This window comes from Acanthaster planci, linkage group LG12 (assembly GCF_054643075.1).
Source record: "Acanthaster planci isolate LZ-2023a linkage group LG12, COTS_SCS, whole genome shotgun sequence".
Lineage (NCBI taxonomy): Eukaryota > Metazoa > Echinodermata > Asteroidea > Valvatida > Acanthasteridae > Acanthaster > Acanthaster planci.
In genome coordinates this window covers 7703096-7725955 of record NC_141788.1, presented here as the reverse complement: position 1 = coordinate 7725955, position 22860 = coordinate 7703096, and the positions used below count along the sequence as shown (strand labels likewise).

General features: G+C 41.7%; 3 protein-coding genes across 11 annotated transcripts in view; 1 reads left to right on the top strand and 2 right to left on the bottom strand.

Moving 5' to 3' along the window:
- The first annotated feature begins 23 nt into the window (after window positions 1-23).
- On the top strand, window positions 24-21284 carry LOC110977794 (TLC domain-containing protein 4-A-like). Of its 5 annotated transcripts, XR_015427310.1 has the most exons (9): window positions 24-380; window positions 1692-1886; window positions 2734-2823; window positions 3493-3551; window positions 3855-3949; window positions 4186-4259; window positions 4979-5322; window positions 18964-19051; window positions 19828-21284. XR_015427310.1 is itself a non-coding variant. In XM_087143808.1 (8 exons), exons 1-7 carry the CDS (start codon window positions 361-363, stop codon window positions 5292-5294), a joined length of 849 nt encoding a protein of 282 aa, XP_086999934.1. In that variant the 5' UTR covers window positions 24-360; the 3' UTR covers window positions 5295-5322; window positions 19828-21284. The 5 variants fall into 5 exon arrangements, 4 of the variants coding, with proteins under 4 accessions (XP_086999934.1, XP_086999935.1, XP_022087924.2 ...); XM_087143808.1 differs by lacking the exon at window positions 18964-19051; XM_087143809.1 differs by lacking the exons at window positions 18964-19051; window positions 19828-21284 and adding an exon at window positions 8782-9595.
- Window positions 7519-11933, bottom strand: LOC110977744 (uncharacterized). Its single transcript, XM_022232152.2, has 8 exons — window positions 11468-11933; window positions 10740-10845; window positions 10526-10594; window positions 10213-10277; window positions 9743-9845; window positions 9234-9361; window positions 8839-8925; window positions 7519-8377 (listed from the first exon to the last, which is right to left on the bottom strand). Exons 1-8 carry the CDS (start codon window positions 11543-11545, stop codon window positions 8255-8257), a joined length of 759 nt encoding a protein of 252 aa, XP_022087844.2. The 5' UTR covers window positions 11546-11933; the 3' UTR covers window positions 7519-8254.
- LOC110977743 (QRFP-like peptide receptor) overlaps window positions 12084-22860 on the bottom strand; it is a 47746-nt gene continuing 36969 nt past the window's right edge. For 4 of the 5 annotated variants that reach the window (XM_022232150.2, XM_087143807.1, XM_022232149.2 and 1 more), the window contains exons 3-5: window positions 17020-17143; window positions 14421-14807; window positions 13363-14086 (exon numbers count right to left, since the gene is read on the bottom strand). In XM_022232150.2, coding sequence (XP_022087842.2) covers window positions 13715-14086; window positions 14421-14807; window positions 17020-17143 — 883 coding nt within the window. In that variant the 3' untranslated portion in view covers window positions 13363-13714. Of the gene's footprint in view, window positions 12299-13362; window positions 14087-14420; window positions 14808-17019; window positions 17144-22860 lie in introns of those variants that run through there. The other variant, XR_015427309.1, reaches the window with a different exon arrangement.

Sequence of the window (22860 nt, the reverse complement as noted above, 5' to 3'; positions counted from 1 at the left end):
ACGAATATGCACACCGCGCAAAGTCAACATTATGGTATCAGACTGTTTCGGCGATCGTTCGATGAAAACGCATCGTTTGATCGGTCGGTACGGTGTACGGTAGCACTGCGCCTGATAAGTGCATGATCATCACACGGGGACTATCGGCACTTGCTAAAATGCTTTGGCTTCCAATTACATAACAGAAGCTTTCAATCTGACTTGCCTCGACTGCTCAAGGCCAACTTCCTCAGTGGCCGAGAGTCGAGTTTTGCCCAGTCTGTCTCAGGTTCTTTACTTCGGCAGTGCACGTTTTTAGCCATTTTGAGTTCTGTCTAATATCATTTAATAAATAAAGTTCATCTTTGATCGCGTTGGTGAATGATCGTGACTGCTTTTCAGTAAGTGCATTTCTTGGCAGTTTTCTGTGTATTTTAATAACATTCTAATTTCATCTGTTGGCCTGTCTGGCTTGTAAGTATTTTTCTGCTTATCGTAGCTTAGATTGGTCGATTAGGAGATAGCAGTGTCCATGCATGTGTCAATATGATTTTCTATCATGTGCATGTTATTAATTGTTGGCCTATGACTAGGCCTATGTTAAATACAAGACTTACATGCACAGATGTAAACTGTTGTAACGTCCGAGTGCAGTGTTTGTTTTCAAACCATGTGTCAGTGTTCAACAGTTCATGTGAAGGTACGCTGATTGGAAAGGGGTTGCATATCCCAGTGCATGCACTTACATAAAAAGCATGAAAGAGCTTATCTGCTGTATATGTACCAAGCCTTTGGCGTCTTTGGCATCTCATTTGTGGAGAGTGTGAACTGAAGAACCGCACTGTTTCTTGCCAGTCACAGACTAACGATCATTCGACCAGGCCTACACATCTGTAATTTTTCTTCGCTTTGTGTTCAAAAGGAGTATAGACAGGGTAAAGTGCATTTTTGTTTTGTCTTTGGGCATTTGTTTGTTGTTTTGTCGGTTGGTTTTAATAGCAGTAAAATATTTTTTCAGCACTGGTGCTAGTAGTAGTGAATTTATAGGCTACTATATGCAAGGATTTACATTTAGTAGGTGAAATGGTGAAGCATGTCAATTTTTTTCTTGACAAACATGTATATGGACGCCCTTGACAACCCATGCACGAACCCCATGAGACTGGTCTGAAAAATTTTAAGTGTTTTCTAAGTAAACGACTGGTTTTTTTCTCACCTACATTGAACTTTTCTGGACATGTTTTTGTTTTCTGACGGCTGATAGGTCGTTGTAGGGAATAATTACTGGCATCCGTATCTGTAACTCTTCCCTTTTTTTTCCGTCAACAATGAAGGAAATAATGCAGGAAAGATACATGTACATGTTTACAATGTATCAAGATCTATGTATACTATAATTTTTTAATGCACAGACAGGGACCAAGAGGAAAGAATTCCATTCATGGCCGCCACTGTTTTCTTTCAAAGTCAAATTTAGCAGTGAAAAAGTGAGGCATTCACTTAGGAGGCACTTAAAATTTTTCAGACCACTCTCATAGGGTTTGTGTACAGGGTGTCAAATAACGTCGACGGTATCAGAAATGGGACTCTGTCATCCGGTGACATCAGAAAATGTTGTGTTTTAAGTGCTGTTTACAACAACATAAAATACCCATGTTTGTCCTTTGCCATATTATGCTCCGACCTTTTTCCGTTTTGGGGTTTTTTTTTAGAGACGTAATGGAAATTGTCAATGTTACCGAGCAAAGACCCCTGGAGGAATTCTCCTCCGAGTATCTCCCGGCCTTGGTTGCCAGTTTCCTTATCTTCTTCGCCATGATGTTCTTCGCCTGCCCTCGCCTGTCTGCCAAGTACGTCCCAACTTACAGTAGGCTGAGCGACTTTGAAAAGGCTGACTGGAACACAAGGTATTGATGACCCGCAAATCTTAAGCCGAGGATGAAATCATGGCCAAGCAATAGTTATTTTACAACCACTTACCTTATCATCCACCCCCCCCCGAAAAAAACAGAAAGTGTGTATTCATGGCCAAATTGTTCAAAGATGTGACGCCAAGAATTTCTTATACATTTGAAATGAATGTGCATTTGAACACACTACCCTTAATCAGGCAATGTTAAGAGTAAATTTCTTCTTAAAAAACTAACTTTGCCGGAACAAAGAATTGGAGAAAAATCTTGTGTTGCATGTTTTCTGTTCAATGTTGTAATTACCTCCCCCCCATCCTAGTAAGACATGACAAGCAGCATTGATCATTTTTCCTGATCTCCATTGTTTATTTTGTATTGTTTTATTGATTGTGGTTATTGTTTAAAAAAGAATTTCATTATGAACATCCATTGTAATAGATACATGTAAATTGTTAAGATGTAATATTTAGTTGTGTGTAATAAGAATTGTGATTATGCTCTAAATTCAATGTCAAGCACATTCCTGAACCAGGAGAATAAATTTGTTATATAGCTCAAAAAATAATTAAAGTAAAAACAACATATTTATTTATTTATTTCTGATGACCAACAGTGGTTGCCCGCCACTTAGAGGCATCCATATGTTGATTCAGCAATGTTTTCATTTTGCTTGTATCACCAAAACTCATGCTTAGCAAACAGTTTTCTTATTGAAAGTGATCTCAACTTTTACATAATTTCAAAATAGATATATTTTGACTGATATTATTCCATCTTTATTTGCACAGGTGTCAATATCCTGAATTTTTCTGTGAAAAGTTGTTTTTTTTTATTGTGTCCCTAGAATAAGCTCCAACATCAATGCAGTAATCGTGAGTATCGTGAGTGTGTATCTTCTGGTTACAGATGATGCGATCAACGCTGATAAAGTTTGGTAAGTGCTACCCTCTGTCTCTCCAAAGAGCCGAAGAGTCCAAATCTTCTCTTTCAAAGTAACTGTAGAAAAAAATACCACTTCAGCATTTTTTTCACACAAAATCTTTGCGTATGGCAACCATGAGGTCCTGAGTCTCAATTGTTTTTATCAGTAAAATTCCAGATCAAGTCCAGATAAAGATGACCAAATATTAATAACTATGGCAAAATGTAGGCAACAAAATGTCTGGTTTGGATTAAAATGATGTCCACAGAATTTCCCCAGGCTGCTTTGCGGTTTTAATTCAAATTTGGGATCAGCTTTGTTGAACCACAGATAGAAGCCAAATTTATTTACATTTAGGAGACAAGATTTTCAATTTTGCAATTTGTCAAGAGGCCATTGGACCATTCAATAGCATGGTGGTACAACCGCTTGCAAAGAAACTACAACAATAGAGACTGGGTACCTATCATTTCACTGACCCCCCTACTTGCTGAATGAATATTGAAATGCTTGTTTCATCTGTGAGTTATTTTCTTGCATTACATGTTTTGCCTTTGTGCATGTTCGGCTTTGAGCCTCAATGTGCATCGTAACATTTCGCAGATCCTACTTTCCAACAAGGATCACACCAGACATGGCAGATAAATCTGATAGCTTGCTTTTGTACTTGTTTGAATACAGGGGTACCAGTTATTTAGCTAGAGTGAATATCTGCATTATATCCGGCTTTCTCCTTGCTGGTAAGTTGACTTGCATTCTGAATTTATCCAAGCGTGTACATCGGCTAAATAAAGTTCAATCTTACATCCTCTCCACATAAAGCTTTGTACTTCTCTTTTATTCTTTACAGTACATTTCTTCAGCTATTTCATAAAGAGCCACCATTCCTCCATCGCTGATTGGTGTTAAACTCTGAATTCCAGTCTAGGCTTAGCTTTAAACTCAAGTCTTTGACTTCCACATAAGATATGAGCCTTTTACAGCATTCGTTAAAATGCATGCATGTTTCTGATGTCACATTCCAACTGCTTGCCCACTTCTAGACCTGGTAATGATGCTAAGGTGGTTCCCACTAGGCGATTCGTGGCAGTACATCATACATCACTTCTTCGTCCTTTATCCTTTTCTCAACAATGTGGTAAGCGTTGTACAATTTAGTTCTTTCTTATGAGTTGTGATGTCACAGGTACGATGTATCCTTGTCAGATCAATTTCGGGTTGTAGTGTCTTGTAACGTGAAAGAAAATGATAAAAATTCAAAACAGAAGAGGAAGTTGGAAATCCTTATTTATGTACGAGACAATGATGCACTCATCTTGTTTCAATTGAGATTTTTCCTTAGTTCTTATGATCGATTCATCTTTTTTCATACAGGTCTACGGGGCACTGACCTTCTTTGCAAATTTTCGAATCACGACAGAGTGCTCCACGTTATTTGTCAACATCCGGTGAGTTGGGCTGTTTTTTTTGTGAAGGGGTGTCAGGTGTTGGTTAGTAAGACACATGTATCATGAAGTCTATCAGTCATTTCCTGTGTGTACATTGTAATCAAGTTCCATTGGTAAGCCCTGTATGGCTTGATACTTCCCTAAGTCGACTGTCATAAGAAGTACTACTGAGCCAGCATGCAGTAAAACAGTGGCACATTCGTCTTCCTCGGGTAAAATTTTGACTTCAAACATTTGGTTTTCCTTTGGTTTGCACTCCATAGATGAGATTTGTTGAGTAATTTATGCCCAGTGCTTTCCATGAGCTCTTTTGTTTAAGAGCTTTTGAAAAGGTTTGTTTTTAATTCATGGATTTTGATAACATTTCATTTGTAAGGGGCTTTGATATTTGACCCAACCTAACAAATTGAGTCGCAAGTTACCAGAGCCACTGTCGAGTTGGAGGCCTAATTAAATGAAAGTTACACAATGTAAATTACTACAATTTGCAAACCTTATCACCGACGTGATGTCCACTTTCATCATGATTCTCAACTAAGTGATTCATCAAAACAAGGAGCTTTGGCCGCTCTTTCTAATGCGTAAAAACAAATTACTGAAAATGTTGCCTCATGACTCATTTTGTGAGACCTTGTCTCATGACATACTTCCTGGGAACAGGTGTCACAGCTTAATCTCCCCCATGCAGCATTTTGATGACAGCGCCGTTTTGCTTTCAGGTGGTTTATGACCATTCTGGGCCACAAGTCTAGTAAGTGGTACATTGCCAACGGCACGCTGATGGCCGTCGTTTTCTTCCTGTGTCGCATCATCCTCATTCCTGTCTACTACGCCTGCGTCTACCAGGAGGTGGCGCAGGCCGTGGCCAGCCTCCCAATGCGCTTCATCATCGCCTGGCTGCCCAGCGGGATGGTGATGGATGTCCTCAACACCTACTGGTTCCGCAAGATCTACAGGGGGGCCAAGAAGGCCCTCTGGGGTCAGTCCAAGCCCAAAGGGCCTCCCCCGATCCGGAATCGCGTCAAGGGCGAATAGATCAGTGCAACGGCCTTGTGGCACCAAGGTAAAACAATATTCTCCTTCCCCCCGCCCCCACAAATTGGTTCCTCTGCCCCTCCAAGATTTTTTCCCCAAAGCGCACAGTGCAATCGTAGGCCTGTGATATCTGTATAAATAGTTGCACGGGAATATTCAGTATGTGCATGGTTAATAGAGGGCGCTATTTGTTACAACCAAAGACGCACCAGTACCTCACATCACGGTTTGTTTACCTCAGTAAATAATTGTTTACTTTAACACAGACTTATTTGTTGATCTTCAGTGTATGGCTAGCCAGACTGCTGTGCAGTGACCTTGTTTTGGAAGTTGTCTGTTAATGCGGTAGATGTTGCCTTTAGCGCACGGCGTGTTTTTGCTCCTGATGAACCATTCAAAATTCAACACAACGCAGAAAATAAGCATCAAACTTTGAGTGAAGTGTAGTCATAAGTATAGATATAAGAAGTATACTTTATATTATTATATAACTTTATGAATAAATGAGTTGAATACCTCAAGAAAGTGCAGCTGGTTTACATTCAGTTATTTAATTCCTAATTTTAAGCCTGTGAAACATCAAAATTCACCCAATTCCTTTGTTTTCCTAACATGCATTTGAAAGCAAGGATTTCGGGATATTACATAGTGATCTGTATAAATTCAAAAATACAACGTAGTACGTGGTTTTAACATTATCATTAAAGACAGCAGTATAAACGTGCGACAATTTTTTATGCGTTCATTGGAAAGTAATGTGCAAAGGATGGGGTTCATTGTCAATTGTGCCTTGTAAATTTGTGCCAAAATGTGATGAGTGCTTGAACCCCATTGAAAGTTGACTTGAGGGCTTGGAACCGGAGACCTTCCAAATGCAGTATCGGTACTCTACCCAGGGACTGAGTCTGTGATATCAAGCCCTATGCTGGTAGTTTATGTTGGCCTTTGTAACAAGTTGGCAGATTGTTATGCTAAGCAAAGGTCATCTCACATGTAGATCCCGTCATTAGTAAGGACAGGTTGCATGCTACTCTAGCTGATACCCTGGTTGTAAGCAAAGCACTCAGCCCATTGTACTTCAGTACTTAGAGTCTCTGTGGTGTGAACCTCTGACCTCAGCGTATAGACAAGGTAGAGCACCAGCTCTGCATTTCAGCAAGGAGGGTCACATGCAGCAAGGTATGAGACGGAGAGAACCCCCCCTGCTTTGTGTTGGTCATTGTCTCGCAGGAATTTGGGGAATTCCTTTCAGACATCTTGGGGGATGTGTTACGTAACAATAGTCTGGAATGTGTATAGGGATTGGACATGTTGGGGGGGTTCAAGTTCCATACTAGTCGGTTTCTTAGCTCAACCTAATATTTGTCAAATACGTGAACCTTTGCAGTTTCCATTGGACATCTTGACAATGAATTAAAAATGTTTCAAGGTGCTTTTAACTACACACAAATTAAGCTGATATCTCTAGGTCTTCTGTCAAGTCAGATCCAGAGTATAGTACATGTATATGGTAGTTGTGTTCACACATAGGACACCGACCTGTTTGGAAGACAGTCGCCTTGATCTGTCATCGTAAAAGGCAAGTTACTTCCAATGCTACCGTATAGTATATTACTCAGGCCCGTGTCTGGTCAAAGTTGGGTGTCGTGCGTATATTTTATCCCAGAAGTTCATTTCTAAAGTCTGTTCACCTTTTGCATCACTGAAATTAAAATTGATTCTCTCTTTACTTTTTCGCACATTCTTATGAGGGAAATTTGTATAGATTCTAATGGATTGCTGATCAATGTTTGCTATTTTAAAGGTGGATTCGTACAGGTAGAGCTAGTAGTCATGCTGGGAATTTGCAAAAGTGGAACGCGTCGACTAAAGTAATCAAATTTGCTGCGGTTGTTTTATGGTATCTGATTATGTGTGTGTTGCCTGAAGTATGAACTGGTCTTGTCTTAACACGATTTTGAACTTTGATTTTCTGTAAAAAGTCTGGTCCGTAACATCACGAAGCAACGTATTTAATTGTGAATGCCAGTATATTGTAATTGCTTGAAAAGGAAATGTCTGTTTTCTTTTATTTCATGGTTTTCAATAACTTCATTAAAATCAGTGATATCTAACGGAGAGAAGTTGAAATTCGAAAGCTGATGTTACATTATCCCCGAGATCGATGGTCATGTGTAGACAGAAACACAGGGGTAGGCAACTGAACAACACAGACACATTCTGGTAGTTGTTAAACCATATCTTCTTTATCTTGAACAAACACAGTGCCCCTTGCCATGGAATTCTTTATTTCAAATCTTGTCAAGTACTCAAAGGGCTCAAAATAGCAAACCCGCAATCGCAACTTAGCTTTTTGGTAGATAAAGTTTTAAACTCTTTTCCAAGAAATTGTTGAAGAAACTTGTTGGGAGGTAATATTTTCTGTTTTGAAGATCTTCCTAACTTCAGGACTTGAGGTTTTCCAATCAAGAGTTACCAACTAGCACAACACTATTCAATAATGCACAATATTTACGGCCTTACTAACCACAGAATTCCGTTCTTATTAACACCATTCAGTGCCAACAGCAGTTCCACTACAAGGACTAGATTCGTTTCATGAACTAGTTTCATGAACACTTCAATCATAGTTTATTGCTATTCAACACTTGCATGTACACCCTATCCTCATGTTACTGTTAAAACAGTGGAGTTGTCACTTGGATAGAGAAAACGATAACACTTCTTGTTGAAAGGGGGGTTTACTATGTGGCCTAAAATAACTTGCCCCTCACAAAGCACTCCTGCGTTGTAAAACTCTGCTGGAGAGGGGACACTGCAGAAACTTTATAACGGTTTGGCCTCATAACTGCTGTCGTTCCCAGCTAAATTACTAACGTTAACCTGCTGAGCAGAAATGCTAAGCTAGGTATGCATTTGCCAAGCAGCCTCGTGGAATCGACCCTATGTGTGGCTTGCTCTCAGCGTTTGCGCTTAGCGCCGGAGGGCTGCTGTTGGTTACTCAGTTTCCTCTTCAGTTCGCTGACGGTCTGCCTGAGCGAGGCCACCTCCCTCTCAGACGCTGCCTGGGCATTCAGCATCTTCTGCAAAGAGATGTTAAGTTTCATTGAGAAAAACTGAACCAGTTTCGTTGAAGGGCACCCATTACCACCAAGGCAGTCCCTTATGAATGAGGAAAAGAAAATCAATATAAGAATACTCCTTCACAACCGTACAGTGATTATGAAAAACGGTACCAGTACAGTGGACAGGTTGTACACATGTATATATGGTACTTCAATTCGACCAATAGGGTGTCATGATTTGCTGAATGCACGTGCGCATTGAGCCCAAGACTAGGCCTTTATATTTAAATGTCTCTTTTCAATATATTCACCAATACGGACCTCAATAATTTTCACCCCCATTCAACGTGATCACTTTCGTCAGACTACAAACTCAGTGAAGCATCAACACAGAGAGCTTGCTTTGTTCTTTTCTTATGCAGATGACGGTAGCCTTTTTTCAAGGCTCTTTCTGTGATGAGCTCAAGGTTTGGCTTTACCTCTCTCAAGATGTGGCTACTGGCCGAGTTGGGCTTATCGCTGCGTTGGGTCCTGGCACTCTGTAACTTCACAAGTTTGGCATCATACTGAAAAGCATCAGAGGCCACATATTGATTTTGATTTCCAAAAATTGTGACAAAAAGCACCTTAGATATATTTGTGTATTATATAAAGGCTATTATTACTTCCAATCCAAAAAATAAATTGCAAAAGTGTCCTATAAAAACATTACCTTAAGCAAAGAGTGATTGGTTGAGCACACAGAAAGCGTATACTTCAGTGCATCTCGGCCCAATGACATGCCCAAAGTTACCAACTTCAAATGAATTTTAACACACCCACCACTTAAAAACTTGTAAAAATATTCTAATGTTTCGATTCACTTAGACTCTACCTCCTGCCTGAGTTTGACAATCTCCATCTGTCGGTCCTTCTCTGCCTCAACCAGTTGTTGTTGAAGCTGCTTGATCTCAGCTGACTTGTCGTGCACCGCCTGCTGGAGGGCCCTAGCTTTCTCCTCCACTGCAGGAAACATAGGATTAAAACCGCCTAGGTTGCTAGCTTACAAAGCTCCTTCACAACTTGATCAACCATCAAAGACCCTTTGTCCCTTGTCGATAATTTTTCCTTGCTGCACTTCTTTTTCTTGACCCAAAAATTTCAAAAATCCTCTAAACACAGGTACCTAAACGTGGATCAATCCATCCTTCGATTTCCATTGTGCAAGGTTTGATAAACGACTTGCTTTCAAAAGTAGTTCTCAGGAACTTTGGACTGATTTTGTTGAGTCTAAGATTGTTTTTTGGGAGTCTGCGGAAGGCACCCCACAGCTTTTGCCTCCTGTCCTGCCCCTCCCCTTGGTCAAAGCACCACCCACTTCACAAGAAGATGCGGATGCCTCACTCTCTCTGACTTGTTGATGATGACTGTCTTCCATCTCAGCCTTGTCTGTGGCATGGACTTGCTCTAGGTGTGCTTGCACATCCAAGAGTGCCCCCTGGCCTTCCTAAAATGGAATAATCCGTACAGAACCATTACCACTTGCAAAGCACTCTTATCAAAAATGGGCATACTGCCGCACTGTAATCTAACTGGAGATTTGACGAAGTACACAGTTATCAAACTACCTTCTTCTGGGCTCCTTCAGAATTCTGAAGATCAGCTTCCATGACTTTTCCAGGCCTTTAATCTCCTGGACAACTTCTTCCAGAATTTTCCATGACCGTAGAAACCCTTCTTATTTCAAGGAAATCTTCATAACCACATCTTCAAGATTGATTGTTATCCTAATCAAAGTTCAAGTTAAAATGCTGACATGACAAAACTATCTCTTCAGATATGAACTCATTTGAATAATCATTCCTTTTGCCCACCTCCTTCAGTTTTGTAATCGTCTCTTCCATGTTGGCAACTACTTCCCGCAAAGACCTGTTTTCATCTGTAAAACAGTACGACAGCAACATAAAAGCTGGACAGAGCTTGTGATACGATGGCAAAATGTGCCAAGATCCCCTGAATCTGACCTTTCAGAATGTTTTCTGCAGCACTTTTTTTTCACCCAGCAGTAAAGATTTTTTATAACGACCGTTTCTTTCAAACTTCTTGCCACATCTTAAACCTTGTGTCTCTTGCCTCCTGAGTGGCATTTGAGACAAAGAAATAGAATCTTTTTCGAGTGTGAGATACCTTCCAAGTCACACCGCTTTGCCAAAGTGTCTTGCAGGCTGGTAATGATGCTGCGATACTGTGTTAATTCTGCGCATGAAAAGACAAATGGGATTTTAAAAATGCATATCAAGAATGGAAAAAAAAAATTACTTGGTGACCTGAACATGTATCTTTAATCAAAATCTGACTATCCACTCCAAATTTAATTACAGAGACAAAAAGAACAAGTTACCCTCCTCAGTAGTTCTTGTTGCTTTCCTTCCCTGTTCTCTCTCATCAATGAGATGGTTTAATTCCTGCTGCAGGGAATTGTTTTGAAGACCTAGATCCCGATACTTCTGTATTTGAACAGTTGAATAAAAATGGACTGACTAATAAAAGTAGTGGCAGGCCATTTGTGACACAACTCCACAAGAGAATATTTAGTCAAGACCACATCTTGAATAATGGTGCACTCACAGGTCACATCACTGATTCTTCAAATTCAAGCCACCGAGTTAGCCTGCAGCCCACAAGAGTGTGACAAATTAATTTTATTAAGATGTCTCATATAAATTGTAATGAAGACAGGCAAAAAGACCAATAGCACTAGTACTGTAGGGCCTATTTTATTTAGGCCTACTTCAGAGCTAAGTGTGTTCAGGCTGTACTAAATTCTTCATATAACCATGACAGGCCTAGTTCTGTCAGTAGGCCTATACTATATAGTATAGGCCTAGTTACAAATCTTTTCAAATTACAAAAAAAATTTAAATAGGTAACCCTGTTTTTTTAAGGCATTAATTCCCAGAGAATGTGTTAACTTTCTCTCAAATCAGCCCCGGCAAAAAGCAGGCTCAGGCATAGACCCAAACATGAGCAACAAGGCTTAGACTGAACGCTGTTCAGGCCGCGCCTACCAATATCAAAACGGGCAAAAGGCAAACTTCGTGAAAACAGATTTCAAGTACATCCACAAACCCCCTGCCACTTGGTGAAGTCGTTCGTAAGCTGGTCCAGATCCACCTGCCTGTTGGTCTGCAAAGATTCCGTACTCATCCTGGAGTCGGTGAAACTATAAGGCAAAATTCAGAAAGCATGTATGCGAATTTTGCTCAAAAACGAAGGCAATCCGCGTCAAAAGTTTGACTTGGGTTAAAGTGAAGGTCCAGTTGTGTCAATGCAAAAATTAATTTGCATGTGACGTCATAGAATAAGAACTGTAGGCGCCCTCAGTCGCTAGACGATCACAACACGCCGTCTGTGTTGTGGCCTTTCTTGTACGTCCGCAATTATTGCAGGTTCACCATTGCTCAGGCTGACAGGAACTTTGACCTTCAAAAGCACACCTTTCTTCTGTTATCAGTGTTGAATTATTTTCCCTTCTTCTCTTAGGTTCTCTCAGGCTCTTTCACAGGGCAATGGGGGCAAACGTTTTCGGGGCAGCATAGCCTTGGCCGTTTTCTAATACTCGGCTTCGGCTGCGTCTCACTGGGGGCTTCAACTTTTTTTTTACTACCTGACTTTGAAGTTGCGAGCGCAAATGTAAGTCTGGAAGTGCCACAAAACACCAAGTAAGATGCAAAAGAGCCAAACATTACAGTACTTCAATTTAATTTAAACGCTTCAGGCCCACAAACGGGGACTGCTTTCGGAGACGAAACCGGAGACGGAGACGAAGTTGAGTATTGCAAAGCGTGTCCGGTTCTTGGGGGAGTTGCAATTGGGGGAAAGAGTTCCCACAGGGTCAGTGTCCCCTTTTCTCCCCGATACGTCACCGCTACTTCTCGGTCGTTCTTGGTGTGCACCAACCTTGGTCAAACACATCAAAAGAAAAAGAAAGAGGAAGCTCTTCACAAGCTACTTCGATCGCGAAAGGGTGTTGTAAGGATTTGTTGCTAAAGCTCACTTACTGTTACATTGCCATTTCTCTAATCCTGTTGACCGATTATTACACGAACATGCAATAATATCAAACTGTTTATTCTATCTTACTCCATGTATTTCAGTTTCGTTCAAACACCACAATGCATACAGCACTAGATCGAAAATCTGGACATCTCAGAAAGCAAACTGTAAAAATAAAACTGTCAAAGAAATAAAAAGTTTACACTCTTCGGTGAAACTGATTGGCACAGCATGCAAGGTTGTGCACTTTCATTACATAATATACAAACTGTTTAATTAATTTATCTATTTATTTGCACATGAAGTATAAAGATATTGGGTCAAACTATAGGCATCTGCATCTGGGAATGGATTATCCTCAAGACACAGAATAGGGACGTTGCCCCAGCTGGGGCCTACAAAGAGCTCGGGCGAGTACACGAAAACAAGGTGGTAGATGTGTTCAAACACAAATGACAACAGGCACTGCATTCAATTTCCGATTTGGGGGAGGCAACCGGGGGAAACTAGCGATCATAGTTTAAGTTGCTCATTCCAGCTTAGCCTCAACACGAAATGCAAGGCTCCAACCTGAACCAGCAATATGAAATGAAAAAAAAAACATGGCCGACGGATCACTGGTGCCATAATAGGACCGACGGAACACTGAATCTGGGACTGCCAGCGCCCTTAGCAGCGGACCCTGTGAGTCCGTGAAGTCCAGCATTCTATAGGGGTTTCCCTTTTTAGTAACTTCTTATCACAATACAATCAACTAACCATCAATTCTCTAAAACACACGTGTATGGTTTGTACCGTTAAGTTACACATGCAGTAGCGCTGTTTAAGGTTAAAGATTTCCTTGGGATAAGGAGATAATGTCACCTGAACAGCTCGAAATGAAAAGCAAACAGCTAAACGACAATACTGAATACTGAGATAAAACTATTTGCGCAAATCCAATATCCGATTCCCCGAAGTGTAGGACCCAAAATATCGAAGCCTTGCGTTGCAGTTACGTTTGTATCCAGTATTCCAGTCGCATAAATAACACACGGTTATCATAAAGAGTCGATACCTGTGTGACGATTTTCGGAAAACCATTTTTCTTTAAAAAGTGAAGCCATGTTTGATGCCCAGGAGCGTTATTCGCCTTGAGCAGAAGCATGCATACATATCATTGTCAGTCGAGAACCAGCGAAGTGCAGTCCTATCAAAGGAGCCTCCGTTGCTGGGATAATTGCACCCTCTCTTGGTTCCGCTTGGGCCGGATAACAGGAAAGCATGGTCCCATGGAGAGCCATATTGTGTTTCCGTGCCTCATGAAGTCTAGGAGGTCACCTATAATCGGTGAGGGGAGTTGGCGCAGGAGGTGACGGACATGTTCCGCGTGTTCAGCCGGCTCCAGTGCGTGGATTGCTGGCTGGTGCGCCGTCTGTTCGGGCCTCGCGCCTCGCCTGGCAAGCACGTCCCCAGCGCCTGCATGAATCCTTCTCGGAAGCTCTCCGACAGGAAGGCGTAAATGAGAGGGTTCATACAGCTGTTGGCGTAGGCCAAGATATGCAGGCTGAGGCTGACCTTCCAGACGGTTTCCTCGTCGTTCAAGGGATCGAGCCCCGTCAAGCCCTGCCGGAGGAGGATACCGAAGAGGAAGAGGGGACACCAGCAGAGAACAAACACGACGACCACCACGATCAGCATTGTTACGATGTGCTGAAGAAAAACGTAAAACGAGGGACTGAATGACAAGTCAGGGAAATGATCAATCCATTGCTTCAATATCAATTATCAAATATGTATATTGATCTCAGACACGTAATAACTGATAATGATCTCAGTGATTACGACAACATAGTTGTCTTGAGTACTTTGCAGCGAACTACATGTACCGCAAAGTTTATTACCCAAAAAAAATCTGGACTGTAAGGCGATGCAAAGGAAAGAAAAGTTGAAAAATGGCAGTGCTTGGAAACGGAAGAAAGACAAAAATGCGACCAACTGCCTGCAGAGTTGCAGAGTTCTAGTTGTATCAAAGTACTGAGCTTACCTGAAGTGTCTGCGATTCTGTTCGTTGGGGGCGCTGTGCAGGCACCCCAGAGTAGCTCACCCTCGTCCCCCCGTGCAGTGCCTCGCCTTCTGTGCCCAGGCAGTTCGGTGTGTCTTCCGACCCGATGGCCGTCGCAGGGGCGCCGTCTTCCTCCAGCCGCTGGAGGGGGATGTTGACCGCCGACAGCGGCCGCATGTGCCTGGTGAGCTTTCTGCCTGTGTAGAGCCGGTGGACGATCAGCGAGTAGCAAACGATCAAGACCAGGATGGGGATGAGGAAGATCAGCACGCACATGTAGATCATGTAGCCCAGGGCCAGCTGGTCTGTGGACCAAGCCTCGTTGCAAACCGTCCAACGGAAGGCGCCAGAGCCCATTTCTGTGGTTGTCTGCGGTTAATTAAAAGGAAAACAAAGGCGGTATTAAGACGGGTACAGACTCGACTGTGGGTCCTTACAATAATTATAACTGAATCGGTCCTGTGCTGAGTTATCAGATGGGAAATGAAGATGGACACCAGAACGACTCACAGTGATAATTGTTGCTCAAAAATGAAATCATGCTTTGTTTTGCACTCACAAATTAAGACATTTTCAGTCCTGAAATCCATGGCATTTTTCCTTGAACATTAATTTTATCTCAATATGCAAATAATGATCGACATGATCATTCATTGGAAATTCTCAGTTCGGAATACAGCTTTTCAATCTTCCAGGCTCCATGCTCAAGCCAAATTCTATACTTCGAATTTTACATTGTCAGCAGACTAAGATGGAAAGCTTGCGGTAAGCACCATGCAATATCTCTTTTTGAGTCTGTGTGGTTCTGATAAGAACCGCCTCTCCGGTTCTTATCAGAACCACACAGACTCAAAAAGAGATATTGCAAGGTGCTTACCGCAAGCTTTCCATCTTAGTCGTCTGTCACCGTGAATAGCTTGAAATCCCATTGTCAGCAGAGTCGGTTTCACACGTATACGTCATAGAACATGCATGTTAAACGTATGATTGTCTTGCTTTAGTGGTAGGTACGGGTTACCAACCCAAACTGTCCAGGGGTGTGTGCGACTTCCACCGACTGGTTTCCGGCTGATTCGCTTATGTAGGTAAAGTCGTTAGCGACATTTTACGCTCATCTGCTCCGCAAAGTTTGATCGCGAAGTGTCGACGTCACGCGCATGTGTTGTCATGCCCGAACCCCGCGAAAGCAGGCTTTTAACTTCTAATGGCATTTAAATCGTACATCCGCCAAGAACGATGGACGGCCTCCGACCTCTCAGAAACCTATTATGAGGTAATCTCTTGCCAATCTCGGCTTACCCACCTGACCTCTACGGTAATCTGTCAAATCATGAGGCGTAAAATGGAAAGTCACACTTAATGCGATAAGTCACATGATTAGGCTTATTGATTGATTTATTATCAGTTCGTGGTCTAAAAACTCAACCTAATAGGATTTATTTACTTTGTTTTATTAACATTTTTGAAGTTAAGGCATGAGATTTAAAGCGCATTAACAGAAACGCTTATGAATATTTTCACTCGCGTCCCACTCCACGATATTGTTGTAAAGGTTGCTCCATCGCCATATAGTGTAGCGCCCTCTTGGCGTCATTTCTTCCTGGAGAAATATCTGTGACACGGTCTCTGCGATTTCTGATGTCTCTTTCAATTGATTTTTAAAATGTCGTGCAACCTTTGACTTTGAGGATTATATTGAAGTAGGAATTTGATATGCAACATTTGCCTTTCGGGGGTTAAGTCGGCCTCAATGCGTTATTTTCCTTGTCAGAAAATTTATGAGTGCAAGGTTCAGTTGGTTCAAACCAACACAATAAGAATATGAACGCAATATAGTTGAATGGATAGTCAGTACCGATTAGTGGCCCCGTGCGAAACTCTGCGACGCCTCTGCTGAATAAATCAGAAAAATAATTCCCAGTTTGATTCCCTTTTGTGACAGAAAGGATGACCAGCTTCAGACCTCCTGGCGACGGAGGATGAGATAAAGGAAAAAGTGAGCGAAAAGTACGTGCTTGGAGCGGCGAGTTCACCGCCCCGCTATAATCCGTCTTGAGAATGGTGAGAGTTCAGTACGCAAGGCTAGCGGTGAATGGTTCGGCATCGGGCGGGCAAGGGACGAGAGGAGAATAGCTGATGGATGAGATTGTCGCCTGGAACTATAAGCGAGGGTAAAAGCCGGCAGACGTGCAAAAGATGAACTGATTCATTTTGGACCAATTTTGTTGCAGACTGAATGAACATCTTTAATCTTTTTTTGGAGGGGGACATAGCCCCTGTTGAAACCTCCCTTCGGATCCAGCCTTGACCATAAGCATTATTGATTCAAAAAGATCTGATCTAATTGAGCATAATGAAGACTGGAAAGAACACAATCTGCAGATTGGTATTCTGAACAGAAGGAAAGACTTCTTTTCAATACTGCTAGCCCAGCTCCAGGCTCCACCAGCTTAAATCCAGCCCCACCCAAAGGCGAAGACGAGACAGTCTTTTGCTCTTATTGCCGCTATACGTGCTTCAAACAATGGCATTAGAACAACCCCCTCCCCCACACACAAGATAAATAGAGAAAAAAATCCACCTTGGAGAAGAAAGCCGGGGTGCACGTTGCGAAGGAGAAGAGCCAGACAAGGAGAATAGCCACACGGGTGCGGCCCATGGTGATGGCCGACCTGGTCTCCAAGGGAAACAGCACGGCGTAGCATCTAGCGAGTGTGAAAAGCAATACGGAAACAAGCACACATTATCGGGGAAAGGTTACTTACAAATAATCTAAAATAATCTCCAGAAAGAACCTGAATTGTATCCCTCTAGTGCGCCAGGGGGTTGGGTAGCCTCGGAGGCTTGAGCTCTCCCCCCGGGGGGTTGTTGTTATTAACTTTCTGAAGAGACAAGCCTCCACCTATACAGCCGTACGTACATCCCAGTCCCCTGTGTCGCAACTGGGGAGGGGGAGGGCTAGAACACCATGAGCTACTTTTTGGCGGACGTGGTGGTGGTGGGGGGGGGGGTAAATTCAGGTCCGAGCCCCTCCCCACACTACACATTCTGGGTGCATCACGGTATCTTAAAGTGTTCCATTAATTGATGAATTGCATAATATTCTTATACCGGTATCGATACTCCTACTTACTTTACCTCAGCTTCAAAAGGGTACTTCGAACAGTTTCTACAGTCAGGCCTCTTTTCCAATGTACAAAGTAGGTAAACATTTGCCTACTCCATTTTTCCACACAGTCATTGAATAATACCAAACTGCTTGAACGAGCGCCTCAAATTTGTGGGTGCTGATGAAAGCAGCTCAACTCCTATACGCGCGTGAAAAAAAAGTGCCATCGTGTATATTCCTGCCAGGGACAGTCATATCTGTAACACTTGCCGACCCAAAGAGAGTTTCTATTAAGATGGCCTGCTCCTAATAAGGTTACATTACAAAGGACAAAGCAAAAGCAAAGGCAAACAAACAAAGCAGAGGGAAAGTGACAAAATTGAATCCTGTGGCATGTATTCGTCCTTCCTTTCCAGAATTATACTAAACGATTTGATTTGTGAGCAATTTTCTAAACTAACAGTACATTGTTATCCCTCGCTCACCAAAGAAAATGATTTTAATTCCCCTGTCCAAAAACACAACTACAAACACATTAGTCACGGTGGCACCGTTTGTATTCAAAGAAATATGTTATATATTCGAAGAATATTTGTTCGTAATGAACGCTGTCAAAAGAAACCCTTATCGCCTTTTCCTCTTTTGGCCACTTACTGAACCTTAGCAGGCAGAAGTAGTAGCATCCGTGACAAGCTAAATCGGTCTCTCTACAAGACGGATGTACCTAAAAATCGTGACCTTTTTTGCTCTACTTAAACAACGACGAGCCCTAAATTGAACTTTCCCTGTCGAGGAGGTACTCGGCCGAACCAATTACCGCCGCGGTTAACGTCCGCGTTGGATTTCACGGGTCGCCATACGTCATCGTGTCGAACCGTGCAAGGAGTTCAGCTGGATACTTGGCCAGCTCGGAAGGGGGAAAAGTCAGTCTTAAAGCGTGTAGATGTACTTTTTTAACCCGGGAGTTGCGCCGAGCGTGGGCTGCTACGTCCTGTGAATGATTGATGTCAACCACAATTGCGTCTGTCTCTCAATCAACATTTCTGTCCACCTTTCCCCCAGTCATTTTAATCTCATGTTGTTGATCAAATTAAAATTTTAATCAAAGTGTACAAAGCCAGGGGAACTCTGCACTTTGGATACAACGTAGACAGGGTAAATTATCTTTGATAATGGTTATCTTGCAAGATAAACGACAGATTATAGTTCCTTGACGAAACTGCTAAAGTGCCATTTGTCAATTAGCAAGAATTTTCACAGCCATTTGTAAATATCAAGGTGTAGATAATAATTACAATAATTATGTTTGAATCCGAATCATATTCAACAGATAACCGTTTTCTATTTGAGTATAAAGATGAATAAATCCAATAAAATATGTTAAACCGACCTAACGCATTTTTCCATTTTCAACAGATTCAAAGAAACCTAATCGGCACGACAGTTCACGGTTGATAATGTTGAACCTTCTGGTCCGTCCCACAAACAAGAAATGACACCAAAGGTGCGCCTGATGTATAATTGATTCAGCCCTTTGAGCTTAAGGCGCATTTTCCCTCCATCCGCCCGACAACAATCACAACTAGGTGACAGTTAGCCAGGAGAGCAGGTGCCACATCAGACCCGATTGGAATCACGCGGCAGTTCCTCCTTGCACCGCCCTCGCGGGGAATACCAAAAAACCAGCGCTACCTCCGATAAGTGATGAACTACTCCGGAACAGCCGAATTGGGCGGCACACAATAGTGTGCAAACGACCTGCCTCGCCATAAAAGTGCTTGCCGCCAATTGAATTGGTCCAGATAATTGAGAGAAGGTTCTATTGACTCGATCAAATATTTCAATGGCTCGTCTGTCATTAAAGCGCAGTTCCGTTCAAATCAGGCAATCGGCCGGGATGAATGGCTTTGAGATTTTCCTAAGCTCTTGCCAGCTTAAAAGGTGGAGGGGAAAATAAGAAGGCTTAAAGTCAGCTGAACTCAGACAGAAATTCCATCTAACAGCACGTATAAGCAACCTCTGAGTTTGGTAGGCTGACAATTGGGGCAGAAACAAATTTAAACAGGAGAAAAAACTGTGAAAATCTCTCGGCAATGTAGGTACTCCGACTCTGATTTGTAGTGAATATTAATTATCTTACTTTTTTAAATTTTAGCTTTAAAATAGCCAAAATTATCACCAAATATTTTTACCCTGTGGTACTCAGTGATCACTTGCAGATACTGCTGTTGGGGAGAATATTCAAACGTTGAAAGAAAGTCTTGTCTATTTTTGTGACAGGAACGAATGCCCTGTACAAAAGGAGCTGCTCTGAACCTGAAATTCAAATCAGCATTTAGTCTCGTCATGAGTTGATGTGGTGATAAACATCCATCGTAATACACGGAATCTGCCGTCGACAGTAGCAGACCTCTAAATCCGTCGGACATTGAACCTTTCTTCGTTGAGCCCCGGAGGTAATACTTGACTTGATGCCGCAAATCCTTTATTTTCTCCTTCGTCGGCAAAATATTTCCAAAAGAAAAAATTGCGATAAATGACATTTGAAGTAATCATTCATGTGCTGCTGTGGAACAGTTAACCCCGAAGGTCTCCGCATTTATAGTTCTTCTCAAACTTGTCGTAAATACCTTGGCACAGGCGTAATGGGAATCTTTCCTGCTGGGGCATTCCCGCGGAAAGGTTGCAGGAAATCAAGACTTTAAAAAGGGCAAAATGCACTTTTTTAAAGAGAATCCTCTGCATAATTCTCTTAAATATCTACCCCGTATCAACTACTCATAAAGCATGCTGTTTTGATCCTTAATTCTGCTTTTTTTTGGTACAAACACCGGAAACTTCGGAATCCCCCCCCCATTCACATCCATTATCCCACATCGGTGCTGCCTTTGAGATAAATGTCTTCATTTTGTTTTCTTCAAAATCTCGGCTACTTTTCCGAATTTACTTCTCCTTCAGGTCCAAAAAAGGCATGATATGAAAAAATTTCTTCAGCAGGAAATAAATTAAATTTAAAGGTCTTGACTTGGTAAACCAAATTATTAAAAAATGTACAGTCTAAATGTTAAATGTTAGAAATGTTTTCCAAATAAAACGAATCCATGAATACCATGCCAATATTCAAACCTTTAACTACAGGTGCTTGAGACTTAAATATCCAAACAGTTTTCCCCGATTCTTTGTTTAAATTAATTCATCAATACACCTGTCGCCTTCCATGAACTACACAAAGCCTCAATCTCCGGCCCCCCCTACTGATTCAGATTTAACGTTAGCTGGAAAAGTTGTCGGCATCAAATATCCGTTCTCCTCAAAGGGGTGGCTTCATATTTCATTAAAATTTATTTGTTCCCCCCCCCTTATATTAACGAAGCCCATCATTCTGCGAGCGATACTGCCGTTTGGTTGAAGAATACCGGACGGTCACAAGGTGTCCGCTTAAAAATTTTCAAACAGTTCGAAATTCCATTTTCGTGTTTCTGATTACTTTAGTTAGAAATTTTACTGGACTGGTGTGTGTTTAATGTTGTCCTGGACCCTGCAGTCTTGTTCCGTGTTCAGATAGTTTACAAGTAAATGTAACTTTAATACAAAAGGGTTCATGCTTACAAACATTGCTTTTTAATATGTCCCCATTCAGCGCCTCTGATTGTTAACACTATCATACTTCAATAATTAGTTAAATCATAAAGTTTATGATGGCGCTGCGGAAATAAAATGAACAAAACTGAACTGAATTATTCCACGTGTCTAGTGCCCCTCACAGTGGTCTACCTTGTTCTTTGTTATATATACACACCCTGGTACTGAAGCCGCACTGATTAAGATTTTTCTAATCAAAACTGTGCTGCAGTTCCACAAAAGAGAAATGTCCAATTTTACGAGTGTGTGTTTTTTTCCAAGTACAACCAAGCACAAAAAAACATTGACTGGTGGATACTCTATTGTCATTATGTGTGTACGATTTTATAACGTGCGGAGTGAATTTGATTAATTGGCCTCTTCAAAACCCCTTACGGCACAATGCCTTGCCACTTTTTAAAGTAATCTTTGACTATCTTTCAATAAGACCTGGGGTAGTTTTGAGATTAATTGAAGTTATCTTTAGTTCCTTTCATCATCATTTTTATCGTCTTTCTGTTACAGAAATAAGAATAAATTACTTTCCCCGACAATCCTTCGGAAAAATATTTGTGCCACTCAGTTGGCAAATTTCTGAATATTGCAAATGTTTTAAAAATACTTTATACTGCTGTGAATTTCGCGTAAGCTGGAATTTTTCACGGCACCATCAAGGTCTTTCCGTGTCCCTGTTATCCGTTACGAGAAGTTCTGGCAATAAAAAATAAATCAAATCTCAAAACAGATTGAGTAATGCACGGTGGACCAAAAAACGGAAGCATGGAAAACGGCAGGACGTAGAAAGGCTCTAGTGAAGCTACACAGTGGTTTCCGAAAAATCTGCCAAAATTGACTGAAAGAACCCAATTTCCCCTCCAGGGTTCTGCAGTGACGAATTGAACGTCTCCAGCTACATTCGAGGGCCTTTTTCTGGGAGCGTTGTTTTTCCTGAATCCTGCTATTTTAAAGAACTTCGTCATTAAAATGGAGAGGCTTTGGAAGAGGAAGAATTTCAGTATGAATGAATGCCTCACATGAACAAGCCTACCGGATGCACGGTTTCAATCCTTTAACAGATCGACTCTGATAAAATGATGTTGAGTAGTAATTGGCCTGATTAGAAGTTATGAAACATTGAAATTAACAGAGTGCTTTCTTATCCACTACTTCCTGAGTCTCCACTGTTTTATAGCACAAAATGAATTATGGTGTATTAGGTAATAATTTAGTTGAACTGGCTTACCTTGGATCAAAGCCCGTCTCAACGTTTTTGCCGCCAAGTTTGATCATTCGTTAATTGGACCGGCGACGAGGCCGCAGCCTTCGTACGGCAGTTGGCACGATACCGGAGCAGTGAAAATGAGTTAACGTTGTTGGGGTCCTCGCCAAGTCCATGGGTTAAGACACGTTCGCACAAACACACAAGATTGACAAAACTCACTTTCGAAAAGAATGATTCCCTGATAAAAACCACTCCAACAGAGCGAGAAGCACTCGAAAAAGAGTAAAATCTATTCTAAAAAGAGTGAAAACCACTCCAAAAGAGTGAAATTTCTACTCTGCCAAGGAGAAATCATTACAAAGGATAACTCGTGAAAGAGTTGTCCTTTATTATAGCTCCTCTTTTAGGGTGAGTTTCAACCTTTTTAAGTGGATTTATGATGGAGTCACTCTTTTTGAGAATAGGTTTTC